The sequence below is a fragment of the Marmota flaviventris genome, chromosome X (assembly GCF_047511675.1).
Source record: "Marmota flaviventris isolate mMarFla1 chromosome X, mMarFla1.hap1, whole genome shotgun sequence".
NCBI lineage: Eukaryota > Metazoa > Chordata > Mammalia > Rodentia > Sciuridae > Marmota > Marmota flaviventris.
The window spans coordinates 41,271,037-41,290,524 of NC_092518.1; the positions used below are offsets into that span (position 1 = coordinate 41,271,037).

The window sequence follows — 19,488 nt, forward strand, 5'->3', positions numbered from 1 at the left end:
CGGTAGCGTGCTCACTTAGCATGCGTGGGGCGCTGAGTTTGATCCTCAGCACCACATAAAAGTAAAATAAAGATGCTGTGTCCACCAAAAACTAAAAAATAAATATTAAAAAAATTCTCTCTCTCTCTCTCTCTAAAAAAAAAAAAAAAGCAGCAAATAAAGCAAGGAATTTGAGATTGGGACCAAAGGCTATTAGCCTGCACTATCGGCTGCCCCAGCTCTGAATATTGAGGTCTGCCTGGGGGATAAGGGACTTTCTCATTCATGTGGGCACCACTCCCCAGTTTCTTCCTTCCTATACACCCATCCCATCAGTTCACAATTCCTTTTCACATGAGGAGAAAACCTTCTAAGAGAGGAAGAAACTGATTAAGCTAGATGCTGAGACACAGCCTTTACTAGGCAGGAAAGAAAATGTCTTGGGCTCTGCATGGAGCTTCTGAGAGAAGAAGGGAGGTAAGCCATTTGAACAACAACCATTAATTTTTTATTAAGTTTCTTGTTAAATATAACAATAATTTCTTCTCTTTCATAAAAACAACTTAAATTTTTACAACATTATCAGTTTGGAAAAAGACGAACAAAGAGAAGTAAAGAATGAAGAAAAGTAACCAAAAGACAAATTCAAGCACAGAATAAATACAGCCTATTTTCTTTTCATGCTTTCTTAGCCCTTGTGGCTACTGCCAGAGTGCCAGACCCCTCAGCCTCATAATTAAGAGCCCAAAATCTCCTCCAGCTTCGACGTGTCCAAGGGTGGAATTTTGGCGACTTCAAAGAAGATCCTGCAAAAGGAAGAGTGGGTCTGCTCAGTGTAAAATAGGTCAAAGCCAAACAGACTCCATGGAACAAATAGGACTTAAGGCCCTTAGTTTTCTCTTACTTTTTAACCATAGAGTAGAAAGGAATATGAAATGTGTCTGAATTCTTTTTTCTTTTAAGTGAGACTAGTCTGGGCCTGGCATTTTAATGTGTCCCCATGAATGAACACGAGCCCAATATCAGTTACTTACTGGTGAGAATACTTGGAATACACAGTCTTGAGCCTATTGTAAGAACTGAAAGTCAGCATGAAGTTCAGCCGCCTAACCAGGGGGTGGAGCTCAGAGGACTTGTAGCCACTGTAATACTCCAAGATAGGAATCTAGAAGAAGAAGCACGAACAGTTGACTTTTACCACAAGAAGCATAACCTTCCTCCATCCCTCCTACCCTAAATCCAAACTCTCCATCTATCATTTAGGCAGGAATAATATTCAAAGATTTATACAGTACAGTCACCAACCAATAATTATAGGGTACTATCTAGAAGAAAAGTTTTCATACACAAAGTTCTAGGATGGCCATATTTACATGTACCTCTTAGATGTTAGCCCTGGTCACAGGCATTCACATAAGCTGAAAACCTCCAAAGTCATAAGGAATAAGACTGATTTTGTAATTTACTATGAGGCCCAGAGCCAATGGCCAAGTAAAACCCCAAACAAAATCTGACTCCCAACCCACCAGCCAACAGGAACATAACATTGTTTCTCATCTCTGGCTCTAATAACTGTCATTCCATATATTCATTTTCTCACTTGACTTTAAGAATCCTCTGGCCAAAGCAATATGGCAATGTTTAAGAGCAAAGGTACTGGAGACAGTACCTGTTTAAATTCCAGCTCCATTAACAGCATGGCCTAGAGAGTTCTTTAACTTCATCATGGCTCAGTTTCTCAGTCTGTCAAATGGAGATTTTTATAGTACTTTTATTACAGGATTAAATGAATGTGTAAACACAAAGAGGGAGGGAAGGAAGAAAGGAGGGGGAGGGAGAGGGAAAGGGAGTGAGGGAGAGAGAGAGAAAATAGAGTCTAACACATAGGAGATGCCCATATAATGCTAGCTAGGATTAATATTATCAAGCCCCATGTAAGATGCTGGTAATACCAAGATGAATAAGGGACCCATCTCCCTTGATGAGTTTAGTTTAGAGAAAGAGACAAACATGCAAACAGAGAGTTGCAAAATGTATGCTAAGTGCTATGATGGAAGTGAGTACAGGACACTGGAGGAACAGAGCAGCAGAACCCATGAACTCCAACTCAGAGAGTCACAGAAAACTTCACAGAGGAGGGCACATCTGCAGTGCATGCTGAAAGTCAAGCAAGAGCTCAACAGGCAGAGAAAGGAAGAGGATTTATCTGTAAGCTGGTGGTTTTCTAAAAATATCTTCAAGTATTTGACATGAACTCCTTTGTTCCACAAATAGCTTACCTGGAAGCCCATATTTGGGGTTACCAGGAAGTCAGGGTGGGGTTAAGAAACCTATCAATTTAGAACCCTTTACCATTTACATGGTCCCTTAGATACTTCTGCTAGAAACCCAGGAGTCCCCTGAGTACTATCTGGAAACCACTGCCACAGACAAAAGGTAATCACGAAAGGTGCCAATCAAGGGACTAACACAATATTTGGGCATGTTAAATAAGATTAGAAAGTTGGACTTGGGTTGTGGCTCAGTGGCACAGCACTTGCCTGGCACATATGAAGCACTGTGTTCAATCCTCAGCACATAAAAATAAATTAAAAAATAAAGGTTTTGTGTCCATCTACAACTAAAAAATATTTTTAAAAATTACATAGTGCCACTGCCACTGTCAGTTCAGGCCCTGGATTCTTCCCCTTGACTATTACAACACCCTACTCACTGGTATTCCCACCTTTATAGTCTCCCTCACTAGTATTCCTTCTATACTGCCATACAAGGATTGTTTCCAAAACACACAAACAAGAGTATGTTATTTCCCTAAAAAATCCTTCAATGCCTTAATAAGAATTGGGTCTCTTAGGCTGGAGATATAGCTCAGTGGTAGTGCATTTGCTTATCATGCCCAAGGTCCAGGGTTCAATACCCAGTACTACACACACACACGTCAAGTGGGTTCCCTGAGCATGGCATTTATGACCACAACTTACCAACCTACCATTCTGGTCTCACCTTTCACCATTCCCTTTTAACACACCCTTTGCTGTATTCACAGAGGATGTCTTATTCAGACCTAAGCATATCACACTCCTTCCTTAGCACCTTCACATTTTTTCCATTATTTCTCCCTCCACCTTGAATGTCTCCTATCACAAGTTTCCACTCATCTTTCAAGACACAACTCAAAAGTCACCTGTTCTGTACTGCATTCCTTTTCTGTAGGAGAGGCAGTGTATATAAAACAGGATTATGAAGATTGTAGTCCTCAGCTGATGCTCATTGGTTTAGCCACCAAGTATGAAAACACCAAAATATTTCTAGCCTAGTTGGTACACAGTTTGCTACCCTGAAACCCCTCAATTGCCCCCTTTAAGAACTATGAACTTCAGCAGGATCCATGGATCAAAGTCTGGCTCAACAGGGGCCTCCAGGACCACAGTTCCAGAGCTATGGCTAATACCCATGCTGATTATATAGTAGATTTAGATTTTTAACCCCCTGCTAGACATTATTATTGCTTATTATTTTTCATCATGATCACTTTATTAAATACATTCTCTGTCCTCCCAAAATGTCCCCCATTTCATTATGACTTATCTGGGATTACACAATTGTTGTGCAGTTCTTTCTCAGCACTCAGAAGTTTCCCCATCAGTCGTGGCTCAGGATTTCTACATAAGAGGGACTTAGAGGTGACTGAACTGACAGTGGGTGCTTTATTTGTAAGCATAATCTCTCTATGAATTGCATGTAACACAGCAGTAAGAATTTAAAGCTCTCTAAAGCTGTCTTTATCTACAACATTTTATAATATTGAAAAAGCATCAATTATGAGTTTTACTTGTATGGGGGTAGATGGCTTTGAGGGCCTTCCTCTTTTGAAGACCACACTGCTGATATGCCTCTGAGTACCCTGTTATACACACAGTTACTTTCACTACTCTATATTCTCTGGGCCAGGGCTTTTCAAGTCCTATTCTAACAAATTCCCTCAGGGGCCAGCTTTGCTGAGGGGACTGCAAAGAACAGGGTTGGAATAGGGTCAGGGATAAGAAGTGGGCCCACCCCAACCCCTACGACAACCTGAATAACTTCTCATTACTCTGTTTTGTAATACCAGAATTTTAAGGAAGCTTTCTTTGTAATAAGGGGTACTATGACTAAGAAAAAGGAAACAAGTATTTCAAAACCCATGTCCCTAGGTTGTACAGGTATGAAATAAATCAAAACTATGGATACATGGCAGCTTTGTCACCAAGAGTTTCCCACAGCCCTAATTTTCACTCCCCCCTACCCCCAACCCCCATCACAAATATTTACACAGTGTTCAAGCTTCTTCATGTAGAGGGCCAGGAGGAAGGAGCCAGCTGCTAGTTTGGAAGCTCTCTCTTGGACATAGTCATATTCCTGCAGGGTCATCTCACAGATGAAGCGAGACAAGGTCAGTGTCTTCATGCTGGCATGGACACACTAAAGACAGCAAGAAGACTGGTTCAACAATCAATTCAGAAAACAGTACCAGGTGGAAGACCTCCTTTCCAGTTATCCTATCCCCAGTCCAAATAGCTTTCTGCTTGAGCAATGTATCTCTCCTGCCATCATGGCTCACCCTAAAGTTGTACACTTACAAAAGCACAGGGCCAGCAGTCTGTGTCTGCAAAAGCAGACTTTTTACAGGGAAATTCTGAAATTGGCAGTGCAATTTGCTACCTTTAGGATTTTAAATGAAATTATCAATTGTGGGTTCTCCCTCCTCCCCTTTCTGTGGGAGTCATCCTCCAAAGAGTCAGTCTCACAACTACAACTATGCACCTGGTTCTACCCTAGAAGATGTCCCACTCTCCCAAATAGCCCCTTCCCTTTTTTTATTTGAAAAAAACCCAATAATCTATAACACAGAGATAAAAGTGCAGAACACACACTTGTAGGATACAATGAATAATTATAAAATGGCCTCCTCTGTAACCAAAACTCAAGAAAGAAAACATTGCCCACATTCCCCCAAAATGTCTCAGGTGTCCCTTTCTGATCAAATCCCCTGATTCTATCCTCATTTCAAATCTTATAGGTACATTGGGTTAATCTGCAACTTGCCCCCCACCCCAACTCCCTCATAAAGATTACCAAACTTTAAGCCAAGAAGTTGTCAGCCAGCCACTCTGCTTATAGAGTGGCTATAACCCAGAAGTGGAGGAACAAAGATGTTCCTCCTCCCTCTTACCCTAGCATATCTGCGCAGAAAATGATAAGCAATGGGAATGTTGATGTCAAAGTTGAGGGCTTGCAGGATACTGATTTCCATGGCATGCAGTTCATCTCGCTTGTAAATATCATCACAGATGTACAGGAAGTCATCTACACAAGGAGGGCTGGGTTCCTGTGGGTGGAGAGGACAGTCAGTCACAACCAGACAGATATCCCTCTCCTCTCTGCTTATAAATGAAGGCAAAGGGGAAGAAGGGTGAAGGGTAGGAGGCAACCTATCCTTCATGTTAGTCTTTTTAAATTTTGTTTATTCGAATTTATTAGTTTTATGAAACCTTAGGGTTTGGGAGCAGAGAAGTAGCAACTTTCATTAAGGAGTTCAAAGAACTTTATAACTATGGATTGCTACAAAAATCACACAGCACAATGCTGGCTCCCTCACTCCCTTCCCAGTTCCTGTCTCCTGGCAGAGTTCTTACTACCTCCTTCTCTTCTTGCTCCCTTCCCTCTCCTCCCTTCTCTCTCACTTCCCCTCCTTCTCTGGTCATGCCCCTTTCCTGCTTACCCTCAGAGATACCCTACACCTTAGCTTCATTTGGGCCCTGGCCAACAAAGAGGAAGGGAGAGCAGAGGAGGAAAAGAGGAGAAACGGGAAAGGGAGGGGCACCTCTTAGCAAATCTTAGAGCCAAGAACACCCATCCTCTGGTGGCCAGGACAGAGAGTCCCTACTAAGTGCTATGGAGGAGGGATATCTTTTCCTCACAGAATTGAAAAGTACAAAAGGACTTTTGTGAGGAGACCTGTGGAGATGGGATGATGAGAGAAGAAAGAAAGCAGCAGTGTGAGAACCTGAACAAGTCACTTCCACTCTCTGGGTCTTAGCTTCCTTTTCTCTAATACTATAGGATTGGTCCAATCTGTGATCTGCAAACAGGGAAGGGGAGGGAGGGAGGGAGGGAAGAAGAGGAAAGAGAGACAAAGAGAGCGAGAGTTGTAGGAAGAAGGCTGGGGTAGGCAGTAACTGCCTGGTAAGAAAAAGAGTTAAGAGCCTTTCTGCCTCCTCCTGATCTTCCTATGATCAAGTTCAGGCTCCAGAGGATAGGGGATAATAGGGAGCACCCAGGACAGTAGTTCTTCTAATCCTTAGCCCCTTTGTCCAGCTTCATCCAGTACATTCTCCTCACCTCTATCTCCCCTTTCTGTGGCCTCCTTCCCTCCCTTACCCTGACAAGGCCTTAGATTTCCTATGCCTGGTTCTCACTCATCAGGACAGTAGATCACTGCTCTCAGTCCCTATGCCTTGTGATGGTGCTTCTGGCACTGTAAAAATCCACCCCAAAAGGTCCTATCTTCCTTCTGGTGGTAATACACTTTTGTAAATAGGCCTCTCTCCTCTCAGCTCTCTGGTTTTGTTTTTCTGTGGAGGAACTCAAATCAAACAGAATCTGGTGGCTCTCAGAGCAACTCTGAAGGTCTGTGCCAGGAAGTACCCCTTTTATTCCACTACCATCCCTTTTTCTTTTAGCCAAGGCCCAAACAGAAGCTAAGGTGTAAGGTATCTCTTGGGGTAAGCAGGAAAGGAGGGGGCATGACCAAAGTAGGAGGGGAAGAGATAGAGAAGGGAGGGAGCAGGTAGAAAGGGAAGTAGTGAGGATTCTGATAGGAAGTAGGAACTGGGGAGGGAGTAAGGGAGCCAGCATAAAAACAAATCCATATTTCTAAAGTTCTTTGAATTTCTTAATAAAAGTTACTTCCTCTCTGCTGCCAAACCTTAAGGTATTATATAATTAAGATGACTGCTAGCATAAATAAAGGAGAAATAACAGTTAAACAAGTTAAACAAGTTCAGTTGGCACCCAGGAAAGGAGAAAGCATCAGAGATGTAGCTAGGAGGATTACAGTCAGTCAGTCAGTCTCTCTCTCTCTCTCTCTCTCTCTCTCTCTCTCTCTCACACACACACACACACACACACACACACAAAGACCAGAAACTCACTTCAGTGCAACTTCAAAAATGACTACTTTACTTGGAGCATTTAGACTCACTACCTTCTATATCAAGCCATTTTCTCTTAAATAGCTCCAAGCATCCTGGTTTGGAAAAATTTTGTTCTATATGCAGATCAAGACTCTAGTAGATGGGGATAGAGTTGGAAGAACAGAAAAGGCTGGAAAGCAGAGAATCATGGACCAGAAAGAAGTTTTAAAAAGAACCACCCATTTAATTAGGCACATGCATACATAACATCTTCAAAGAGGAAATGGAAGAACCTTGCTGATTCCAGGAAACCAATAGAGCACCATAGCCAATAAGCATCAGTTTTCCTGCTTTAGGAAGACAGATAAAAAATTGATGGGAAAAATTATTTGTATGCAAGTATGTAATTGGGAACACATGGATAGATACACGCACACAAGTGTATGCATAAGTTTGTGTACATATGTATGTATGCATGCCTAACTACACATACGTGTTCATTCACTATTTTAGGTAGAAATCAGATTAGTTCTCTCTTAGGGACTCATGCTCACCTCAAATTTTGCTGCAGTCAGAAAGGCAGTTGAACCAAGGAGTTGTAGCTTGTCTTTCTGGCATACTACCTTCATCAGGTAGTGATCCACCAGCTTTACTGCCAAGTACAAGGTCTCATGACAAATCTCAAAGGTCATCTGGAGGAATACACAAACAGGACAAGAATCAACACATCTTACAGATCCATAAAAATCTCCATACTGATCTAGATTCCTGGACTATCTGTAACATCATGGATAGTCCTGGCCAGTTGGGACTGTGCTAGGAATGCAGAAAACTACTTCAGTAAGGTACCTGCATAAATCTCCCATGCCTTTAAGGACCCCGGTATTATCTGCCCTCACATATTTGAATAGGTAAATAGTCTTTCAAGCCAGAGAGAGAGAGAGAGAGAGATAAGCTGTTTTGCCTTCTCTGGGGGCACCTTGAGTGGATATACACTCTCTCTCTCTCTTTGATCTCTGATACTGAGGTTCTTGCTTTCCGCATTTGTTACCAACTTGTAAACTACATGAAGAGATCACGTTTATTTAGTTGAAATACAGAGTCTATTAACTGATTTATTATTAGTTTCTTTTCTCAACTAGCTATGCTATTAGAATATATTGATTGGGAGCAAGTATCAATAGCACAATTTGGAAGAGAACTAAGAGATACGGGGAGCCAGAGTGAAATTAAATCATTAGCAGTATAACTCCCCTTCCTTTCTTTTTCTTAGTTATCATTATCTTTCCTTCACCAACTCCAAGAAATCTTCTCCTATAACCCCAGTCTCAGAATGTATGCTGGCCCATGCAGTACCTTTGTGGAAATTAGAAGAAAAAAAAGAGGTGGCTTCTTTGGGCAAATAAAGCCCTTCAGATAGAAATCAATTACATAATATCTTTATATGAATCAGCAAAGGTACACAGCAGCCCTATAGCCAGAATGCATGGCTTGGCAAGCAGTATGAATTCAATTTCACTGGCTGCTTTTGCCTTGGCTAAAGCCCTTGTATAAACACAATTTACACAACTGTACACAGAGGGCCCACCAACCATCAGTGATACTTCTTCTCCATAACTCCCAGGTTCCAAGGATTCAAGAACAACAAAAATCTTTCCTAGCATAACACCTAACTAATAGCCCCCTCCCAACATCTCCACAAGATAGCTATTCAGTTCCTGCCTTCCAAATCTTCAAATACAGACTAATCCCTCTTTGAATGGTTTTAACAGAAAATTCTCCCTTATCTTAAGTGAAATCACCCTCCCTGTAAGCTTCACTTCCTTGGGCCTTCTTTTGTACAGGCTAATCTTGTGGCCAGGAACCCAGATGACCAAAAAGCAGGCGAATGAGAAGCATTGGAGAAATGGATGTATATATTACATAAGCAAATGATTATCAGAAAATGGCTGAATACAACAATTCAGCAATACACATAGTAAGTTATGATCATGGAAATACCAAGAAGCAGTTCTAAACTGTTCCATGAATATGGCTTTGAATTTTCTCAGAAATCTGTATTGGTTTCCTATTACTGCTGTAATTAAATTGCCAACAACTCAATAACTTAAACAACACAAATTCATTATATTAGGGATCTGAATGTCAGAAGTCCAAAATAGGTCCTCTTGAACTAAAATTCAAGGTGTCAGCAGGTATGTGTTCCTTTCTGGAGGTTCTACTACAGAATCCATCGTCTTGCTTTTTCTAGCATCTAGAGGAAGCCCATATTCCTTGGTTTATGGCTCCTTCCTCATTCAAAATCAGCTAAGTCTCACATTAAATCACAATCCACTTCCCTCTCCCACATTTAAGGACTTTTGTGATTACAATGGACCCACTCACTCAGACAACCCAGGATAATTCCTCTTTCTTGAGTCTATTTTGTTTTTGTTGTTGTTGTCGTTGTTGTTTGGGGGCACTCGACCACTGAGCCACATCCCCAGCCCTATTTTGTATTTTATTTAGACAGAAGGTCTCACTGAGTCGCTTAGGGCCTCACTTTTGCTGAGGCTGGTTTTGAACTTAGATCCTCTTGCCTCAGCCTCCCAAGTTGTTGGGATTACAAGTGTGCGCCACAGCTACAGGCAATATTTCCCCTTTCTTAAATTCCGTTCATTAGTGATTTTAATTCAACTTTACTGTGTAAGGTAATGTATTCACAGGTTCTGGGGATTAGGACATGAATATTTTATTCTGTCTACCACACTGCCCAAAGAAATAAGATGGGAAGAAAAGGATGGGAAGAGTTTATGTAGATGAAAGATAATGACTATCACCATAAATATCAAGAAATCAAGGTTCAGGTAATTATAAAAAATAAAGATAAAAGAGGGTAGGAATGGAAAGCAGCAGTCATCTGAGGATAATGCTTGTGAACAAACACAGCCATTATTTACATAAATTCCTTCTAGTCCCTTACATAGGCCCTTAGCTGCCCATATATACATGTGGGTATCAGATGGTAGCATCTAAGTGTGTGGGTAATATCTGAATGAATGGTCAAAATTTAGAGACAATAAGTATTTAACTTTGCTGGTTGTGGTGGTGCATTCCTGTAATCTCTGCAGCTCAGGAAGCTGAGGCAGAGGGATTGTGAGTTCAGTGCCAGCATCAGGAATTTAGCAAGGCCCTGAGCAACTTAAGCAAGACCCTGTCTCAAAATAAAACATGAGGATGTGGCTCAATGGTCAAGCACCCTTGGGTTCAATCCCCTGTATCAAAAAAGTTTAAATTAGCTGTGTCCATTATAGTAATACCTCTTCTTGAATGTTAGGCAATATCTTTCTAATGTTATTCTACCACTTGAAACTATGTGAAAGAAGTCTAATCCTTCTTGTGACAGCTCTTCAGCTATTGAAGACGGTTATCATAACTCCCATAAATCTTCCCCATTCAAGACCAAGCAACTTGACTTCCTTTATTCTTTACATTATATGGTTTTCTGTTCCCTCAGTGTCAGGTTCCAAATGAAAGTCTTTGTGCTGGTTAGAGAAGAAGGGGTGATATTCTAGGTAATTTCAAGCAGCTCCAACAAATGTGACAAGAAGCCCTTCAACACAGTACTAATATTCTCTCCCTCACTTTACAACAGCCTCTGGCTAGAGTACTCTTCCAATTCTCAATAAATAACTATTATTCTTAGTGGAAATAGGTAAGAGAAAATGAAAAGGAAGCAATAGATAAATCAAAACTAGTAATAAAAGATACACTATGTCATGAACTAGAAGACAAATTGGTCAAAATCCATCTCAAATTCCAAAACTCAAAGAACTTCTTCTATAAAGAGGAATAAACAGAAAAACATCAACCAGACATATGAAAAGGAACAAGTAATTTTAAAAAGAGAAACATTTTTAGGAATCAGCAAGCATCTACCTAAAAAACCTTTTCATTCTCAAGAACAGAATGAAATTTTAAAAAGTAATATTCTTAACAAGATCTGAAAGGACCCTGAACCTATGAAAATAGAAATTCTGGGACCAAGGAAGACTATAGTTTATGGTGCTGGTATTGTGACTCAGTGGTAGAGCATTCGCCTAGCACGTGTGAGGCATGGGGTTTGATCCTCAGCACCACATAAAACATAAATAAGTAAAATAAAGGTATTGTGTCCATTTACAACTAAATTTTTTTAAAAGACTGGTTTATGATATAACATGGTTACTTAGTTTTAAAAAAATTTGTAACAGTAAACAGGATGTTAGATAATGCCAAAAAAACAAATCAACATTCCAAAGACTACTTTAAGAAATTCTCTTGAAACTGAGAGATAAAAGATAATAAATGAAAACTTCAGAGACATAGAGAATAGATCCTGGAGATACATACAAACTATCTCCTATGCTCTCTTCAAAAGGAAGGGCAAAGATCAGAATTCTTCCAGGCAAAATACAGAGCAACAGGGCTAGGACTGTAGCTCAGTGTTAGAGCGCTTGCCTAGCACATGTGAGGCACTAGGTTTGATCCTTAGCACCACATAAAAATAAATAAATAAAAGAAAGGTATTGTGTGTATCTACAAATAAAAATATTTTTTAAAAAAACAAAGTACAGGGTAGGACCAACGGAGGTTCAGTTAGCCTGGGGCAGTGGGCCCTGCGTGTGTTTACGTGAGCCATGTTCCTAGGGAATATGGTGGTAAACCACTTATAGACAACCTGCTTCTGGGTCAAGATTTCATAGGTGGCAAAGCAGCTCCCACTCTGCTAACTATTGAAAGTCAGCCACAGGCACAAAGTTTGTAAAAAAAAAAAAAAAAATAGAAAAAGAAAAAATGAGAGAAAAAGTAGAAGGGTAAAATTATCAAAGAAAGTGTAGATACAAATTTCTTTCTTGGGCAAAGAAAGACTGGACCTTTAGGTTAAAAGAACTTACAATATAACAGAAAAAAATAAGAGAAAAAAGGCCCACATCTAGAAATGTCAAAATAATTATTCATAGGGAACATAATGTATTAAACATTGATGATTTGTATTTAAAAGTCTAGCTTATTTTAAAAAGCAGATAAAGAAATGAACTAAAATGTGCAAATTATTTCATCTTGCTCGAGGGGAAATTAATAAATTCTATCAAAGGGGTTGCTTAAATAAAGATCATAGCCATTTAAGAGAATTATAAAGCAGCTTAAGAGAATGTAGTGTAACTACACTTATATTGAAAGACTACTAAGATTTATTATTAAAACAGCAAGTTGCAGATCAATGAATACAGCATGATCTATTCATATAACAAAAATATTGTGAAATACATACCGATTTAAAAAGCTATATCTCTATAAGGTCATACATGAGTATATACGTATGTATTAATATATTACTCATATAATTTAAGATTTTTAAAGAAAGGACAGTTAAAACTTTATGATAAGACACACAAAAAATGAACTGGATGGATACACTCTAAATGTTTATATTATTATCCCCAGAGAGTAAGAAAAGGAGTGTTGAAGCAAAATAAATTTGGCCTAAACTAGCCTCTGTATTTGAGGGATAATTTTGGCCTAAAGCATGCTTTTGTGAATTACAACCTAGCTTGATATGCAAGCAGGTGGTAACCTAAACAAGAGTATATCCCTGTAACTAAGCAACTGAGTCTTAGCCAATCACAGAGGCTGAACTTCCAGCCAATCTGAGATTGAAAACTGACAAAACATGACCACATAAAGCAAATGCAAGTGCAGTCAATCAGGCTGCTTGTGTATGTCACTTACTTGTCTCCAGCTATAGGTATAACCTGCTTATGTAGTGGTCTGAACACCTTTGGTCTAGAATGTTCTAGGAACATTTTCATGATCAAGTAAACTGTTAAATTGAACTTGTATGATGTTCCTTTACATAGGAGGAAAGGGTGGTTGATTTTATGCATACATACAAAAATATACACGAATACATATCCATATACATATTATAAACATATATTAATTGTGCACTTTTAAAAAATGTAAGAGGCAGGGAAGCTAAGGTGGTATGAAAGAGTTGAGTGAATGCCAGTAGAAATTAAGAAAATAACAATTGTGGGTAATTATCACAATGTTCTCAGACTTCAGTATATTAAGAAAAACATAAATTGGCATATAAATTATATAATTATTAGGCCTCTGTACCCTATGGAAAATACAGTTCTTCAGTGAGTTATTCATAAAAAAACTTGTTATATCTGAAGAAAACCTCATTAGCTTTTAAAAAGCAGAAATTATAATTTGGGTCACATTGTTTATGCACAATATAACAAATCTAGACACTGATAGTAAACCAAACAAAATAAAGAAAAGGAAAGTATTTGAAACAAAAAGGTAAGCAGTGGTTTAAAGAAAACAATGACAGGTTGGAGATATAGCTCAGTTGGTAGAGTGCTTGCCTCGCATACATAAGGCCCTGGGTTCAATCCCTAGCACCACAAAAAAAAAAAAAAAAAAAGAAAACAATGACAACAGAAACTAAACCTGGGTCAAAAATTAAATAAAAACTATAATTTCAGATAATTGAGAAAAATCAAAACAGGTTATCTTTCAAAACTAATGGGGTAAGGGCTGGGGATACAGCTCAGTTGGTAAAGTGCTTGCCTCACATGCATAAGGATCCTGAGCTCAATCCCAGCACCACCAAAAAAAAAAACTAATGGGGTAAGTTAGAACCATATGTAGAAGAAAATGTGTAGCAAAGTCAGAAATAACTAAAATAGACTAAGTATTTAATTTAAGAAGCTAGGGAAATGAAATACAATTTCATAAGAAAAAAATAATATTGATGATGAACTTAAAAACCAGAAAAAGTTATATATTTTTCCCCGAAATTGTTTTCTGAAAATGACTAGAGGACTGGAAAAAAATCTCTTCTAAGGAAAAGACACAACGTACATTGTACACAGCACCTGGGAGAAGGATAACATAGCACATTCATTATGAATGTGAAAAACAATCATTTCAAGGATTATGCAAGAATGCCATGAATAATCTATGATAACTGTGAAAATATCCTTGAAATAGATAGTTTAAGAAAAGAAAACCTACAAAAATGAGTCTAGGAGAGTAGGCCAATAATCATTGATGTTATCAGAAAAAATTCTCAAAGAATCACACACATAAATGGTACCATGAATTAGTGAGATCATAGGCAAGCTCTTCAAGGAAAATATAACTCTTGCATTAAATTAATATTATGGGAACTTTTCCCTAATTGTATTAACTTGCTAAAGCACTAAACACGGGCTGGGGATGTGGCTCAAGCGGTAGCGCGCTCGCCTGGCATGCGTGCGGCCCGGGTTCGATCCTCAGCACCACATACAAACAAAGATGTTTGTCCACCGAAAACTAAAAAACAATAAATATTATTTTAATAAAAAAAAAGCACTAAACACAGTTTAGAAGTGATAGTACCCTTCACCAAAAACTTACAAAAGAATCTTATTTATGAATAGAGATGCAGAAATTCCAAATAAGGTATAAGAGTAAATTAAATAAATTATTACTAAATTCAGCAAAGTGGATGAGCACACAATAAATATAAAAAAATATTAATTGCTTTCTTAATATACAAGCAATACATTTAAAAGAAAAAAGGATGATATTCATAACATTCTAAAAATGTTCAATACCCAGAAAAAACATTTTTAAGTCAGTAGGACCAATATTAAGATGATTTTTTAAATTAAAATGGTAAAAAAAAAGATCTAATAACTAAACAGATATGGCATAATTGGCTTGGAAATTTCAGTATTGTAAATATGTGAATTTTCCCTGAATTAATCCCAGTGGACTATTTTTGAAAACTTGACAAAAGTATTCTACCTGAAAGAAATACTATATAAAGAACAACAAGGGATATTTTGTAAAAGAAAAGTAAAGAGGCAATAAAATGTATTACAGAGCCATAATAATAAAAACAATATATTACTGGTGTTAGAACAGGCAATCAGAGCAACAGAATGGAATTGGAAATACCATAAATAAACTCAAGCATATAGGCTAAAGATAGCATTTCAAAGCAGTGCACAATGAAACCAATAAATGGGGTTAGGATAAATGGATAATCACTGGGTATATGTATTTAGAGGCTGACATAAAACCAAAATAAATTCCAGACTAAGGGTTTAAAGTGAAGATGAAATTATAAATGTTCTAGAAAAAATTCAGAGAAATATTTATGTAATTTTGAACTGAAAAAGACCTTTCTAAACCAAAAAGGAAAAGAACTGATATAGAATTGATTACTTAAAATGCCAATACAGGGCTGAGGCAGTAGCTCAGTGGCAGAGCACTTGCCTAGCATGTGTGAGGCACTGGGTTTGATCCTTAGCACCATATAAAAATAAAACAAATAAAATAAAGGCATTCTGTCCATCTACTACTACAATTTTCTTAAAATGCCAATACATCTGTGCATCAAACTAAAATACACAGGAAGGTATAAAACTCACAGGTAAGAGTAAATATGCAAAAAATTTCAGAATATATATATATATATATATATATAAAATATGTAAACCATTCATATCTTTAATATTAAGAAACAATTAAAAATAATAGCTACCTTAATATATGTTAAGAGATAGGCAACATAGAAAAATATAAAATGGAAAATCAAATTTTCAAAATATGGGGAGGAATGAAACACAACTGTAGAGTTTTCTTATTAACATATTTTCTGCTTTTGTTTCTGTTCTTTATGATCATGTTAAACAAATATTATTTCACAATAGCTTGTTATGATCAAAAGATGGGTTTTTAAGCCTCGTGGTAAGCATAAAGCAAAAATCTATAATAGACAAACTAAAAATAATAAGCAAGGAATCAAAACATAGTACTAGAGTAATTCACTTAAGCACCAAGGAAGACTGTTAAGAGGAGGAGAAAAAAGGAACTACACAAAATTAGAAAATAAGTTACATAATGGCTGAAATTAAGACCTTATCTATCAACAATCACATCAAATTTAAATGGATTGAATTCTCCAATGAAAAGACACAGTGACTGAAAAGAGTTTAAAAAAAAGCAAGACCCACCTATATGTTGCTTACAAGAAACTCACTTCACCCCTAAGGAAACACATAGAATGAAAGTAAAAAGTAAGGAATAAAATATTCCATGCAAAATGGAATAAAAAAGAGAGTATAAGTGCCCATTCTTCCTTCAAATAAAATAGACTTTAAATGAAAAACAGTAAAAAAGAGACTAGAGGCTATTATATAATGATTGATAAAAAAATTCTAAATATATATGCACCCAAATATTGGAACAATATACAAGATAATATTAGTAGACTTAAAGTGAAAGAGAGACTTCAATACAAAAATGGTTGAGGAATCGGGCACAGTGGTGCATGCCTGTAACCCCAGCTGCTCTGGAGACTGATACAGGAGGATTGTGAGTTCAAAGCCAGCCTCAGCAACTGAGAGGCACTAAGCAACTCATTGAGTCCCTGTCTCTAAATAAAATACAAAATAGGGCTGGGGATGTGGCTCAGTGGCAGTGGTTAAGCACCCCTGGGTTCAACCCCCAGTATGAAAACAAAAAAGAAGAAAAAAATGAAGGAAAGAAGAAAGATCTCAAACTTATCATTATACCTAGGGGCTGTGGCTCTGGCTCAGTAGTACACACTTGCCTGGTGTATGTGAGGCACTGGGTTCGATTCTCAGCACCGCATATAAATAAATAAAATAAAGGTCTATCAACAACTAAAAAAATATATTAAAAAACTTATCATTGCACCTCAAGGAACTTGAAAAACAAGAGCAAACCAAACCCATAATTAAAACAAATAAATGAATTCAGCAAAGTTGTACAATACAAAATCAACATATAAAATATGAGACATTGGAATAGGCAAGTATTTTTTTGGTCGAGATCCCCAAAGCACAGAAAATGGAAGCATTAAAAAACAGGCAAATGGGATTACATCAAATTAAAAAGCTTCTATACATCAAAGGAAACAATGAACAGTGAAGAGATAACCAACAGAATGAACAAAATATTTGCAAACGATAAATCTGACAAGAGGTTAATATTCAAAATATATAAAGAGCTTCAAATCTCAATAAGAAAAAAACATTAAAAATGGACAATAGATCTAAATAGACATTTCTCAAAGACATACAAATGACCAACAGGTGCATGACAAAATGTTCAACATCAGTAATTATAAGGGAAATGCAAATCAAAACCACAATGAGACATCACTTCACTCTAGTAAGAATGGTTGTTATAAAAAAAATTAAAGATAACAAGTGTTGGTGATGAAGGGAAGAAAAAGAATCCTTGCACACCACTGGAAGGAATGTAAATTAGTACAGCTACTATGGAAAACTGTATGGGGATTCCTCCAAAAACTAAAAATAGAAAATAAAATAAAATCTCATTCCAAAAGAAATGAAATCAGCATTTCAAAGAGCAGTCTGCATTCCCATGTTTATTACAGCACTATTAACAATAGCCAAGAAATGGAAAGTTAAGTGTCCATCAAGAGATAAATGAATAAAGAAAGTGCAGTACGTATACACCATGGAATATAATTCACCCACAGAAAGAATGAAACCTGCCAGGTACAGTGGTGCACACCTATAATCCCAGCAGCACAGGAGGCTGAGGCAGGAGGATCACAAGTCCAAACCCAGCCTCAGCAACGTAGGGAGGCCCTAAACAACTCAGCAAGACCGTTTCTCAAAATAAAAAAATGCAATAACAATAGAAAAGGCCTCTTTAAATTTCAGAGTCCAATGGCAATTCACTAGAAATTTCTAACTTGGTAATGATCAGAAACTTTGGGGTTCTATTTCATCTACTTAAGATCTACTCAATTTCTACTCTTAAACTAATTTACTAGTAATGTCCATAAGAGGAGAGACATTTTCATGCTTTGTTGATGTCAAAATATACTGTATCTACCACATTTCCCTTGTTTGCCACACCAAAGCGAGCCTAAATCACTTTTCTGGCACTTAATCAAGCTTAGAAAACTCTACTACTTTTTCTTCTCAATTATATAGTAAAACTGTGCTCAGAATATACTGACTATGCCTTATATTTCCTTGCAAATTTTATAGCAATTCATTCCATACATTTGACAAATATTTATTGACTCCCTACTATGTGCCAGGTAGTATTCTGGGCTCTCCTTCCTTAGTATAAAATAATAAAGTATCCATAGTGGAATTTCCTCAATCCCTCAACAGACATCTGCCTATCATGTCTGTTGCCATATTGCCCTCTCTATCACCCATTCCACTCAAACTTGGAAGACTTTTTCAATGACCCCAAATTCAAATCACTAGATACACTTTTATAAGACTTTGAGAATGATAGAACCAACATATCATCACTGTCTCTTTTAGAAAGTCTCTCCTCATAATAGGTTCTCACAGTATTTTATTTATAACATACTTAGAGTACTTAGTATATTCTACTTTGTATTATACTTATGTGTCTGCATATTTTATCTTGCCCCCCTAAATCATAAGCTCCTTTAGAGCAGGAATTATAGTTTCTTCAGCTCTGGGGATCCAGTAAAATTTTACCATGTTTTGGCTGGTACTGTGGAACGAATAACCAAAGAAAGAGACAGAAGCTCCTTAAGGCAGCAGTTTTCAGGCTTACCTGTACCTCCACCAACCAGTCGACAAGAATGGCCCTCATATCACTGTTGATGTCAGTCTGTTTGTCCATGTATTTAATAAGTATGAAGTTTTCCTAGTATCAATGAGAAAGAAATGTTATAAACTCTCATTTTAGTTCCAAATTATAACTCAATTAACTTCTCTCTCACCAGTTCTAACTCATTATTTTCGACTGGTATCAGATAGGGGCAGCTCAAAATAATTTTTTTCTAGATAAGTTCCAGTTATGCTTGGAAAATGGACACTTATTAAAGTGTTAGAAAAAGTATTGAGTAATCCAGGATGAATAAGGACTATTATTCCACCTGTGGCTATAGATGAATGCTAAAAAGAGTCTGTCCCTTTTTGCAAGCCAGTCTAAATCATAATACCATGCTACGTAGAACAGTATGTCTCAAAATTTTATATATGCACTACTTGAGGATCTGGAAGAACTTCAGATTCTGATTTAGAAGGTCTGGGGTGGGGCTAAGTTTCTGCATTTATAACAAGATTCAAGATTCCAAGTGAAACTGATACTTCTGAGCCAAGGTTCACATGTTTAGAAAAGCAAAATTGTCTCTTACTTTCCCTAAGGTATAGATAGTTCCTGACTACCAGTGGTTAACTTAATAAATTTCAATTTGATGATGGTCACCAGGGGAAATAATCTATACTCCATAGAGATCTGTATGTCTCAGCTAGGA

At 37.5% G+C, this 19,488-nt stretch overlaps 1 protein-coding gene across 1 annotated transcript in view; it reads right to left on the reverse strand.

Annotated features, from left to right (window-relative positions):
* Window positions 1-464: 464 nt before the first annotated feature.
* Window positions 465-19,488, reverse strand: part of LOC139703288 (G2/mitotic-specific cyclin-B3-like) — a 47,948-nt gene continuing 28,924 nt past the window's right edge. Inside the window, exons 7-12 of the mRNA XM_071606524.1 lie at window positions 18,783-18,875; window positions 7,709-7,846; window positions 5,192-5,347; window positions 4,291-4,440; window positions 1,014-1,144; window positions 465-785 (exon numbers count right to left, since the gene is read on the reverse strand). Of these exons, the coding sequence (XP_071462625.1) occupies window positions 716-785; window positions 1,014-1,144; window positions 4,291-4,440; window positions 5,192-5,347; window positions 7,709-7,846; window positions 18,783-18,875 (738 nt within the window). The 3' untranslated portion in view covers window positions 465-715. The remainder of the gene's footprint in view (window positions 786-1,013; window positions 1,145-4,290; window positions 4,441-5,191; window positions 5,348-7,708; window positions 7,847-18,782; window positions 18,876-19,488) is intronic.